This window comes from Carettochelys insculpta, chromosome 9 (assembly GCF_033958435.1).
Source record: "Carettochelys insculpta isolate YL-2023 chromosome 9, ASM3395843v1, whole genome shotgun sequence".
Taxonomy (NCBI): Eukaryota; Metazoa; Chordata; order Testudines; family Carettochelyidae; genus Carettochelys; species Carettochelys insculpta.
The window spans coordinates 60,292,854-60,306,028 of record NC_134145.1 but is presented as its reverse complement, the minus strand read 5'-3'; the positions used below and the strand labels follow the sequence as shown (position 1 = coordinate 60,306,028).

The window sequence follows — 13,175 nt, the reverse complement described above, 5'->3', positions numbered from 1 at the left end:
TCCCTGTTCGAGAGCAGAGGCCTGGCTCCCCACTTCTATGATAGGAGCATTTGTCAGTACGATAGAGCAAACTGAATCCTCACCCACCCCTGGCCCTGCCGCATTCTCTAAACTTCATCCCACCGCCCTTCGGTAGGGCTGGGCCTGAGCCCCACTGCTGGCTTTGAAACCTCCCCCCTCCGCCCTTGCTGCACCTGTGGAAAGGAGCCTTTTTGACTCATCCACTGGTATTGCTGACCATCTGTTGGTCCTGGGGCAAGAGGCAGTTTGTGCTAAGAGTGCTTGCAAATAATCATCCTAACTAAGGAAAGCAGCGGGGAGAGATACAGGCACAGATGCTGCCTTGTGCTACTGAAGTGACCATGCCAGCCAATTTTCTTCTGCCCTCACACCCGTTTGTGATTTCGTTGACGGCGGCGGCACAGCTCCTGAGTTACACCACTGCCTACGGCAGGAGAATCAGACCCAGGAGCTAGCAGGTGGATGACTGGCCCCAAACCACTTGTGCCAGAGTGGCCAGGCAGGTGCTGGTGGGGATGCCGACGTCCAAACAATGCTATCGCAGGGCCAACCAGCGTGATCGTCTGAGCTGTCCTGCTGTCCTTTACAACCAGCCAAGCTAAACCCCTTGAACCTGGGGAGCAACTGGCACAGACTTTTTGTGCCTTGAGCCCGTCTCTGCTCCATGGTATCAGCTACTAAAACCACCACCACAACAAAGAGCCAGGAGCCTATTCCCCTCCCCTCCCTTGGTGTACATGCAGCCCTGGGTAGCTCTGCAGCGTGGGGGTGGGTGGGAAGGCACGTCCCTTTCCAGTGGGCCATGGCAAGGCTTTGGCCAGCATGCAGTGAGGAGGAGAAAGAGGCCAAGGAGAAGTTGGTTTATTTCCATAGATTTTTATAAAAAATAATTATCAAATACAAAAAAAAAAAATAGCAGCAGCCTCAGTTGTGAATGGAACCCTAAGGCAACGAAACGCTCAGTGTTGCTACAGAAGAATGAGATTCTTGGTACAGAGAAGCGACTGAGTCACGCGTAGCAAACGCCCTCTTGGCGTTCCCGGCAGACCTGGCTGCAGCTGGTCTCCCCCGCCCACTCGGTGGCGGTCTGCCCTGCAGCCCTACCCTGCAACATCCCTTCCGGCTCTCTCTGCCGTGCAGCCCATGGGCCACGTTAGCATGTGCCCAGAGCAAGCAGGTGAGAGACGCCCGTCAGCGGCGGGACCCAGGGCTGGTCTGTAAGCAAAGCTTTTCCAATCACAGGGCCTAGAATTGCTCCCCTCGGCTGGAGGCCTGCAGCCCCTACGGAACTCAGGCTGGGACGGGCGGAGGTGGTGGGATGCAGATATTTGAAATTCTTCCGTCTCCCCACTGAGTGGCACCCTTACGCCATAAATCCTGAGCCCAAGCGGCATGTCTGAGCCCCCGGCTGGCGCATGGGGCCCCTCCAGTTGCCCTCAGAACCTGTTAGCGGCTCCAGCTCTGCTAAGGCAGCACGAGGCCTGGAGTAGGGGGGGGAGAGGTCTGACCGTGGGAGCGTTCATTTAACCCAGAGTCTCCAACCTGGAAATCTCTGGGCCGAGCCTGTTCCTGAGCGATTCCTAGCGCAAAGCCCCAGAGCACAGCAGTTCAGAGGGGCAGCCCTTTCTCAGCGTGCTCCCCGCCAAACCTGTGCGCCCCCCCCCCACATTCAACCCTCACGACAGGTTAGGGGCCCATCTGTGCTGGCACAGCATTGCCCCTGCAGCAGGGAGCTGAGTTTGCTCTCCAGGCTCATGCAGAGAGCATTGCAGAATTCCTGCTAGAACTGGGGCCAAGGCTCTCCCTGGGGAGGGGGGGGCATGAGGCTTCGGGCACTCCCAGTGCTCCAGGGAACCCCCCCACCCCCCACAGAGCCACCCCACCTCTGTTCTGCCCAGCCCCACCCTTTCTCGCCCCTGCCTAGTGGTACTGCCAGCTGCTGGAGGCCCTGGGGAAAGGTGAAAGGGGGCGGAGCCATGGGTGGAAGGGGGCGGGGCCTAGGGCTGGGCCCTCCCCTCTATCAAAGCCACACGCAGCAGAGCTCTGACGACTGCCAAAGTAGCAGCAGTGGTGGCCAAAGGGCCGGGCCCCTTGCAAATGCCAGCTCCAGGGGCGACTGGCCCCTTTGCCCACACCCCATCAGAGGGCCTGCTCTGCCCCGCCCCAACCCCCTGCCCTAAGCCCCCTCCTCTAAGCAGCGTGAGCTGAGGGGTTACCGTGTGGCGGGGGTCCAGACACGGGCTGGCCCCTTCTCCCACCCACACCGTGGCGGCAGGAGCCAGAGCAACCTGCTCTGCTCTAGCTCCCACTGCGTTGGTGAGTGGGGGTGGGGGGGGAGAGGTGACTCCCCTCTGGTGCCCCACACCAGCGCCCCCCCCCCAGGCTGCCCTGGGACCTGCAAGCTTCCATAGGATGGTCGAGGCGGCTGCTCCAGGGACCCTCTCCCCCAAAGTATGGGCCTTGGGGGGGGGGGGGCGCTGCCCCACACTGTCCTATGGCTGAGACAGCTCTGCCTAGGGCCTTGCGTATTCACGTGCATGAACCGAAGGGGTGTGGGGGCTTCAGCACAGAGGGAACATGCGAGCAGCCTGCTCTGGCTGTCTGCTCACCAGCGCCCAAGGGGCACAACGTGAGCCCTGCCGGCCCTGGAAGAGCTGGGTTCTCCAGCTGGGCAATACACCAGCGCTGCATCGCCGCCTCTCTTCTCTTGTGCCCTGTTTTGAAGATGGGGGGGGCTGGACATTGAGCAGCTGTCAGCAAGGAAGCTTCCTAGCAGTTTTGCAAGGCCCCATACAGTACAGCAGAGCCCTGTTAGCCCTGCCGCAGCTCTACAGACTGGTGGGAGCCAAAACACCAGCAACTGCACGCTGGCATCCGAACCCCGCCCCCCCCGACTTCCTGCAGAGTCTCTCTCTCGCTCTCCTGCCATGTGTCCTTCAGCCAGACAAGCGTTTCCACACTGCAACGGGCCACGTCAAGGCTGAGTTCACAACTCGCTCATTCCTACAAACCTTCCACTGTTGAAGGGAAAACACAGGGCTGAGGAAAGATCCAGCCAAATGCAACAGCACAGATACTCTTAGGCAGTCACAGTTTTCTTACCCTGCTCCTCTTTCCCCATCGTTATCGCCCCATCTCGCCTCCCTTCCCTTCTCCTTCAACTGCTTGGCTTTATGGAGTGAGCGCAAACATCACTTAGAAGTTAAAAGTGGGCTCCCCAAAAACCCAGCTGTGAAAAGGCTCACACGCTAGGACAACTCTCATGTGGCCCTAAATCCCAGGTCTGGCAGCTGTCTCGAAAAGCCTGCTTGCAACCACTTGTGTGCACATCTGGGTCTGGATCTGGGTCCTCCGCTTGTTGGTTGAGCTCACGCACGGTTAGAAACTCATCTGAGTCCAGGTCTACACTAGACATTAATGTTGATTGCAGAGATGCAATTCTAGCTATGGTAATTGAGTAGCTGGAATCGACTTGCCTGCAATTGACTTAGCTCCCTGGCCTCACAGCGGGAAGTCGCCGGGAGAAACGTTCCCACCACCCTTCTTTCCTTTACCCTTCACACTAGCGAGGCGTAGGGGGGGGTGGGGGGGGGCACTGCTGACCACAGATAGTTCAGTTTCACACATCCCTAACCGCCACATGAAATTGACCCAGTCAGGTTTGCTCTCCCAGAGTTCAATCTTCTCTATTAGACATGCCCTGAATTATTTCCCTGGTGACCTACAAAAGGGAGAACGTTCAGGCTACAAGTCCTCTGGATGTTTTGTGGTATAAACTCAAGGCCATGAAGACCAGCAAGAGGAATGGCAGGAGAGGACAGATGCAAAACTTCTCATAGGAAGTGGTTTAAGCTAATGTAGATATCTCCCCATTCTCCTCTCAGAAGCCGCCTGTACCATGTTTGGCGCATGGAGATCCCATGACCAGCGACGGGGATTAAGGAGGATGAATTTTATCATCTTGAATCTCCACTTACAGGAGGGGCTGTTCTCAATTGCCTGGCTCTGGCACGTTCCCTTCTAACCTGGGCACCAACCACTGATGTGGGAGGGGAGACAGGATGAGAACCAAGCAGTGATTTGAACATTAATACAGTGAACAATGGCTCATTCGCGAGTGTGCTGAAACCATAGCCTGTACTGGAGTACGCTGGAATAAGGAGCCACACTAGAAAATTCTGGAATAATGGCCAGTGGGAGAGTATTCTAGATCACTGGCACATGCGCTTGTATTCCGGTGTAATGAATCGCCCTAGCAAATTTTGGCGTAATAGGCCATAATGATGTAGTTCCAGCTAACAGAACAATACTATTCCAGAGTAACTAACCATCACGTACTAACACTATAGTATTTGGTGGCTCCATTCAAGAGTGCTCTCATACATTTTTCAAGGATAACCATCCCTCAAATACCGCCTTAGGGCCAAATGCTGAATGAAGCTGAGCCCCTGCAAGTCCCACTGACATCTCTGGGATTTTTAGGTGCTCACAGTGTGTGTCAGGATTTGCCCCTGATTTTTGGTTACTGGCAAGGCAGCTCATGTTAGACTTAAAGGCCTTGCTTGGTGTGTCTGTTTTCTTCTCCCGCCCAGCAAATTATGGAAAAGTTGTTTCTTTTCCAACTTCTCTTCCAATCTCCAACCACTTTTTCCAATAGCTTATACTTCACAGCAGCATGTGTGTTACAAAGGGTATTCTTTCTCAGCTTAATAAACAGCAAAAATAATACTATATATATATTTATATATATATATATATATATATATATATATGTATTTATATATATATATATATATAGAATTATGTTTAAATATTTGCAGAGAGCTCACAACTACCTCAACCTTGCTAAAAGAAGCCTGTACAGCAGAGGAAGTGAGAAGTGAGGGGATTCAGACCAGAGGTGGACACTTGCAGGTGACAAAACCATGGATACAATAATCATAAGGCGTCCAGGGCGGTGTCTCATCAGTTGGCTCTGGGGCCTGCCCCAAAAAGCTGGCTGAAGTCAATGGACAAATGCATCCTTGCTGAATTCACCAGCATCAGCCTGGCTCTTGGGTTTGGCTCTGAAAAGGGGAGTGACCATCGCCTCGGATGGCTTCGTTGTCCCCGCTCTCAAGCCACAGTTGCCTCGTCGTTTGCCCCCCGCCTCTCAGCCGCCGCCACAGATGGCTGGGTGCCTGCGCCCAATTTCCTTATTGTGATCCTGACCCTTCCTCTCGTCGCCCCGCAAGCCGCGCCTCCCTCGCTCACCAGCTCCCTTGTTGCCACGTATCCCTCTGGCGTGGGCCTTGCCGACAGATGCTGCTTGTGGTGCCATTACTGATTCTCTTCGGCCGCTGGGTCCCGGCAGGTGCACTCCTCTTGGTCACAGTCAGCAGCAAATGGGATCACCTGTGGGGAGGGAGAAAGCAAATGGGTTTGCAGCGCTGCTCCCCGGGAAGGCAGCGTGAAACCGTCATGACAATAAGCCCCCTTGGCTGAGCCTGTGAAGAGCGAGTGCAGACTACAAGGACTGAGAACTTTATGCTGGGTTCCAGGACCAATCCCCTCAGAGGGAAGGGCTCTGTAACTAACAGGGAGATGCTGCAGTGGTGAGCAAAGGGCCAGGTGGGTGGACAATCTCACACTTAGGTCAATGGGGGGGTTTCCATCGTTCAGTGATAGCTGCATCAGGGAGGAAATTAAGCAGGACTGGACCCCCAGAGAGCTGGAATAGGTGCCAGCCAAGATCTGTACAGCCCATCTTATGTTTTACTGTAGCATCCAAGTGGCTCAATCAGCTTTGGGGCTATGTTATTATTGGCTGCAGCCCACGCAGGCTCCAGGCCCGACAAGGGTTGAAAGGTGAAGCGTGGTGGGAAGCAGAGTACGTCTCCAAGCTCCACCCACACAGTAAGGTCCCACCATTGGAGAGGCCACAGCGTGTCTGCTCATGGCCATGCCCGGCATCTGAGCTAATAGCTACAGAGTTGGAGCGGGGGGCAGTCCACCTTGCTCAGTGCTAATGCTTCATGCTGTGGGCAGACGTCACTGCCCTGGTTTGCACTGGGTTCAAGGTATATTTTTGCACTGGTAACCGCTGCAAGGGAGAGAGAGCTGGGGGAGGGGGTATGTGTAATGTATTTGCATATAGAGATGTCCATCCTGACCTGCAGCCCCTGCTCTAACCTCATTGAATTGTCCAGCTCTGCCAGTACTCCAATATCCCAGTTTGCAGTACCACTTTCTATTGCAGTCCTTGACTTCACCCAACCAAATAAGCTTGTTTTAATTGGGAGCAACAAGAAGTCGGTAAAAGGACTCCCAGCGCTGCTGCACACAGCAGTTGGTGAATGGGTCCTTTCCGTGCTGGGGTGTAGTAGGGAGTACCAAAGGCCGGGGGATTGACAGAGGAGGGTCTTGGAAGCCATTCCTCCTCCTGGCAGTCTTCTGCTAACCCAGACTTGGAACCAGGAACTCTTTGTTATTTAGTGACGTATCAGGTTCTTTCGGTCTGCGCCGATGCAAGGTCTGTGAGAGCTGGTTTGTACGTGAGCCTTGCTCCATTCCAATTGTATAAACAAAGCAGTTGCGCAGGGCTTTGTGCTCATGTGAAAAGCTAGTGGGGCTCTGGGGAGCTGGAATGAGAGATTCTTTGCAGTGGTTTGATTTGGCCGGTTTTTAGAGGTTCACAATGGAGGTAGGTAACTGTTCCCCACCCAGCCAGCCGCTCTCCGCCACAGCACCTCTCGCCATCCAGTGTTGGTAGGGTCATCATGTTTCACTCAGTCCTACCCCTCCAATGCATCACCGCACTTCTGTAAGATGGCCAAGTGAAATTGTAGGTGCATGGCTATGGTTATTTTAGTTCAATGCCTATTTCCTGTGATCCAGGTTATATGTTAGCAGCTGTTTTTTTTTTATAAGTGATGAAAGCACAAGTGATTCAAGAGCCATAATAAAAGAAGGAAGAAAAGAACCAGACCCACATATTTTTGGAATGAGAATGTATCTGAGCCTGAAGGTTTGTGTTTCTCCTGGAAGTCTTTTGGAAGGAGAAGTTGTGAAACCTGGGTGTGATGGCAGGGGCAATAAGAAGGGCCCTAGGGGTGGGGGGGAAAAGACAGGACCAATTTCAGTCACAAATCAAAAAAAAAAAAAGGCAACTGCTCAATTACCCACAGGTGTGAAGATCCTCCTATCTCTAAGGTGGTAGGAAGAGACCGAGACCAGGTGGGTGGGAGGGAGGGAGAAAGAAAGACACTGGACAACTGGGTGGCATGACAAAAATCACTGCATCAGCTGAGGGCCTGAACCATGCCACACTGTGTCTTTTGAAGCCTCCCTAGATGATGCCGAAGCTTACTGTAGTAACTTGAGGCCTAGCGACCAGTTTCCTGAAGGAAAAAAGACTCCTGTGGAGGTCTGTGGGAGTTGGATTAAGTATTTAGCTGCATTGATGCTGGCCCTAAACCCATTAAGGGCAGTGAGGTCTCAGAGAGGTAGTTGTGTTACACTGTAGCTTCACAAATAACAAGCAGTCCATAGCAGCTTAAAGACTAACAAATGTATTAGGTCATGAGCTTTTGGCGGTAAGGTCCACTTCTTCAGCTGGTCGTGGGTCTTACTCACAAAAGCTCATGACCTAATACATTTGTTAGCCTGTAAGGGGCTACAGGACTGCTTGTTATTTGTGACCCCAGTAGGCTTTGGACCTGAGGTGTGCTTTCGCCTTGCACAGCTACCGGCCTGTAGGCTCTGTCCCAAGGGGCAGCGACGCATGGAACCATTCTCTGCGTGGAGCTCTTATTCCGAACTTGGCCTGTTCCCGCCGGCAGGAATCTCACTTACCTTCCTCGAGGACAGCGTGGAGGAGCAGCAGTCTCCCCCATCATACTGGCAATAGGCCCGGTTGTTGATGGTGTCACACCAGCCGTCAGCTTGGAAAGGCTGGGGAGAGAAACGAGGAATTGTTGAGTGGAGACTGACAAGGGTGACTCATGAAGGGAAGACCTGGCCAAACATGGCCATGAGCTCTGCTTGGCCTGGACTGGAGGAGATTATTGCAGAAGATGGTGGTAGATTCTCCAAAGGAAGCCTGAGGCAAGATCGGGGCTCTAATCCAGCCACCTTTCCTGTGCACCAGAGATGCAGTGGGGCACCGAGGGGAGAGGAGGATCTCATGCCATTTCGCTTCATTCTCCTGCAAGCCCGCAGAGAGCAAAATCCACCCCGCGTTTTCCACTGATTCATGGCAGGGGGCCCTGGCTTAATGATGACAAGAAGTGCTGAAAAATTGCCCTCCCTGAGCTTTACCCTCAGCCAAAGTTCAGCCTCTTACAAGGAAGCTCTCCAATGATTTTGGAAAACACATTCATTATTGTGTGTCACTCAGAGCTGGGCCAATACTGCCAAACAAATGCCCAAGAACATTTGTTGGAACTGCAAAGCAAACTCATTTGTTGCAGTCACCTCCTGGGAACAGTCAAAGCTTGGGGTGGGCTTGGCAGAAGACCTCAGTGATTTAGAAGCACAATTCCCACAGCTGTTGTGCTCCTAAGTCACCAAGGCCGTTTCTACACATGCCCCTTAATAAACGGCCCAAAAGATGCCAATGAGGCATGGATGTAAATTCCCCGTGCCTCATTAGCATAAGGTCACATGAATTGGTGGCTGGCAGACCCCCTTCCTCCCAAAAATTTTACAGAAGACCCCCCCGGGGGGGGGTGGGGGGGGCCACATTTCGACACATCTTCTGGACACCAGCTCAGGTGACCTTATGCTAATGAGGCATGGGGAATTTACATCAGTGCCTCATTAGCATATTTCAGGCCATTCATTAGCGTGCCACTTTCGGAGGAAGTGGCATGTGCAGAAACGGCCCAAGGTTCTTTGGAAAACCCCTCTGTTGCGAGAGTTTTTCCATCGGTGTAGGCAGGCAGGTGTCGCTACAGTGTGCTTAAAAAATCCCTACAAAAACCAGGCCTTGCAGGGGGTGTAAAAAGTGACCGGCATTGGGGTGGGTCTGTAGCATGTGCCGTGTTCCCTGTGAGCTAAGCCGTTGGGCAGCCACCCTGGAGAGACTCAAATGCCACTTGGCTGATTATTAGAGCAACCAGAGCGCCCACAGCCGGCAGCCTGTATTTCTATCGGTGGTGCACATCCGCACATGCCTTTGTGCAAATAATAATGTTTACTCTGCACACGGTGTGGGGGGAAATTAGCAGGACCATCGAGCGTGCATTCAGTTTGGCTTTAGCACTGGTGCACCGCTTTCATTTTTGCTACAAACAATTCCCAGCCCAAACGAGCGTCTAATGAATAAATTTCAGCTCTAACATGCAAATGTGACCCCCCAAAGGGAATGTCAAGTTGAACAGCAGCACTCTGATGGCAAATCTCACACGCAAATGACCAAGTCAAAATAGGCACCAGTGCTGGCTTGGCACATGAATCATACAATCAGGGAGGAGAAGCAACCAATCCGGGGAGCCGACAGCCTTCAGGGGCCCCAGGCAAGGTGTGCTGGGGCTGGAAGGAGTGGGACGGAGAGCAGCCAGAATAGAGCACATCGCAATCCCCACGCCAGCCCTTCGCACTGCCCAGAGCACGCCGCGCTCCAGCAGCGATTTAAAGGGCCTGGGGCAACTGCTCCTTTTGCCCCCGCCCCGGTCATCGGGCCTGGATGAGAACCAAGGATTTATGCAGCTCAACACTATTGCATCAAAGTATTTGCACTGAACTGTTCAGGAATAAGCTTCAGCGAGAATTACTGACTGAGAAAAACTCAGGAGTAACCCAGACGTGAGTTCACGCTCCGCTCATAACAGGAGGCAGCAGTCCCTGAATAAATGATAGGCATTAAATAGTCATCTGGTTCTGGTCGCAAGACTGCTGGGTACTGACCTGCACCAAAAGGCCCTCGAAAGGTTCTTCTCATCAGGAGCTGAACCCATGGACAATACAGACAGAAATCCTGAGCTTGTGAAATTACTGTGTCAGCAATACATACCCAGCCTTTTGAGCACTGAGCTGAACCGAACTTCCAACCCTCCAAAGCCTGTCCCGCCACTGCACCTTAGCAGGGGCCTCCCCATCTAGCGACAGGCTGCGCTCCTGAGAATGAGCCGTAAACCACGGCAGCATTAGCGCCCCAGGAGTGGCAGCCAAAAGCGCAGACCCCAGTACCCCAAGGGCTGCAGCTGAGCTAAGGCAGAAGGCACCCGGGCAGAGGTGACTCGGTTAGGGACGCTACACAAATCCCTGCAGCGCACCCACGAGGGCCAACTGACTCTGTGTGGTATCGGATGCAAAACAGAGTAACTGCTCTGTAAGAGCAGACGACGTAAATTCCCATACACAGATTTCACAGGCTGCTCAGCCTTTATCCTGCTCCCTGAAAGGAAACGGGATCTGCACTTCAGAAGGCCTTGAGGTAGCGGAACCAGGGCCAGTTGCAAGCCAAGGCTTTCAGGTGGCTTGCGTTTTCTTTCTGGGTCGCGGCTGCCAACAGCCCTGAGGAACTGGTGAGTCTTCAGCCTTGTCTGACTCAGATGTTCCCTCGGCCGCTGCCGGGGGTTCAGCACAGCTGCTTTCTGTTTTCATGTTATTGATGGTCACGTCAAGCTGTGGCACTGATGTCGGGATGCCTGGTGGCCTCCCCCCAAGGCCGCCTCTTGTGTCAGCCACAGCGTCACACCCAAATCTCACAACTGGTCTGTGTGGCAGCACAAGCCCTTATTGGGTGCCACTTGGACTGCGTGGACAAAGGACTGGTTTGTGCGCTGACAATTGCAGGGAGCCACATCCTGCATCACTGATAGCAACACACCCCCGAGGGGAGACAGCTCAATGGTTAAAGCACTGGCCTGCTAAATGCAGTGCTGTGAGCTCAGCCCTTGAGAGGGCCATTTACAGGTCTGGGGCAAATAAATTCAACTCTTCTTTAAAATACAAACAAACAGTCAGGGATGGTGCTTGGTCCTACCAACAGGGCAGGGGACAAGACTTGATGACCTCCCAAGGTCCCTTCCAGCTCCATGAGATGAGTCTGTGTGTGTGTGTGTGTGTGTGTGTGTGTGTGTGTCTCCACTTGCAGCTGACAAAGGGCACTGGTCCCTCTCGTCATGGCCTGGCTCACAAGATGAATTCTGCCTTGTAGCTGTGGTGTTATGTCCAAGGCTGATCTGAGCTGTCAGCTGATAAACAGCATTGCAGGGGGTTGATACATCACAATGTGTACTGTATTTCAATATCATAGCAAGACACACACCAGCTTCTGCTGTAATGACTGCAGATGGTTCATGGATCCCAGGGCTTGCTTAGGCATTTGTACTAACCTTTCAAGAAAGCTGCTTGTCTCTGGGTGGCATGGGACAAAGGAATTCTGTCTGGTACCATTTTTCTTCATGTATCTCCAAAACTCTTCTGCACTGAATTGAGGACCACAACTTGTCACTCACAACTTGCTCTAGCAGCCCAGTGCTGGTGAACACATGCAGGTTTTTTTCCTCCTATTTGTACAGCCATGATTGTTTTTATGAAGGCAAAAATAAAATCTGCTGGCCATTTGGAACAGGCGTCCACCACTCCTAGATACATCATTCCTAAAAATGCTCCTGCAAACTCAATGGGCAGGTGTGGCAAGGGAGTCGATGGCCATTCCCAGAGGTGTAGTGGCACTAGTTTAAGGCATGCGTTGTACCTGTTGGCATTCCCTTGGCAAGTGGCTGTAGTCATTGGCCAATGTCTAGCCCCCAGATAGCATTTCTGGCGAGTGCCTTCATTTTTTTACTCGCCCTAGCTTCCTATGAAGAGTTCTTCTAATACACTTGTTAACCGTTTACTAGCCTTAACAGCCATGAATTCCACATATGACGCATCCTTGAGGTAAAGTTAGTGGAACTTTGTGTGGGTAAAAGGATACCAAGTTAGGGGTGTCAGTGTATTTCTGACTTCAGCAACCTGAGCTTATGTGAGATTCCTTCTGCTTTCTTGCTTGAGCAAATGACAAGACACTAGGGATCATTCCATCCGAAACCAAGGGACAAATTCAACAGGTTCTCTCTCTAGTCCACGTGGTCCTTCGACTAGCATGGGCCGGCAGGAAAGCCTATCTGCATGTGCTTTTGAATTCAATACCACACACGTAAGGCGCTAAGAAGAGAGTCGAGCATTTCATAGGTCCTGCCTTTGTCACAGAAACTCCCTCCCTAGGAACGAAGGATGTTATTAGGGGTTGGTGGCTTGTGACAAGGGTGAATTTTTCTGCTGCATAGGTCTGGGATGAATTCCATCATCCCCCCATATCGGATCTGAAGCCTCCGTGTCAATTTGTGCATAGTTAGGTACTACTAATGTGAGGGGTAAATGTTATGGGTCTCTCTGTCATCAAGTGTGACATCACTTCCTCAATTCCACATGAGGAAGCATTCCATGGTGACTTGACAGGCGAGGTTGGGTGAAAGTGTGTGCGTACACGGTCTGATGTGACCAATTGTTTTGCTTCCAGTACAGTGTTTGGACACTTGGGCGACCAAACCCCCTTTTGACTAGTCTGCAGTCAATAAATAATTCAGTGGTGCAGTACTATTCCTGGGTTTGGACGAAATCAGCTATGGTAGTTGATAAATCTCAGAAAAGAGCCAAGGAGTGACACATCCCTTGGCGGTGGAATTGCCAGGGCTGCTTTAGACTTCTGCCGAGATTTATGTAGGTTTGGTGCATCAATAACGTGTCTGCAACAAGCCACGGAGTCCTTGAAAAAAGTCACATTTTATGCAATTAGCTCGTAAGCCATAGTCTCCTAGACGTTTTAATACCCTCTTCAGGATTTCCAGATGTTCATCATCACTCCCACCGGTCACAGTAATGTCATCCAAATAACACTGTGTTCTCGGGACACCTTGCAAAACTTGGTCCGGTGCCCTTTGCAGTATAGCAGGAACGAACACAATTCCCAACATTATCCAGTTATGTTACCACAGACCATTCTGCGTGCTGCTTAGGAGAGATGCTGCCCTTGATGTCCACCTACCGGTAGGCCTGTGACACACCAGTTTTGTTAAATTACTGCCCCACTGTAGCAAAAATATCAATTTCAGGCAGTTTTTTTTTTCTTTTGCAAACTTTCAGTGCAGGGTTTATGCACTCCACACAGCCGGAGGGCACCA

At 52.2% G+C, this 13,175-nt stretch overlaps 1 protein-coding gene across 1 annotated transcript in view; it reads right to left on the bottom strand.

Moving 5' to 3' along the window:
* Positions 1–5,234: 5,234 nt before the first annotated feature.
* PAPPA2 (pappalysin 2) overlaps positions 5,235–13,175 on the bottom strand; it is a 152,846-nt gene continuing 144,905 nt past the window's right edge. Inside the window, exons 21-22 of the mRNA XM_075003321.1 lie at positions 7,855–7,953; positions 5,235–5,415 (exon numbers count right to left, since the gene is read on the bottom strand). Of these exons, the coding sequence (XP_074859422.1) occupies positions 5,341–5,415; positions 7,855–7,953 (174 nt within the window). The 3' untranslated portion in view covers positions 5,235–5,340. The remainder of the gene's footprint in view (positions 5,416–7,854; positions 7,954–13,175) is intronic.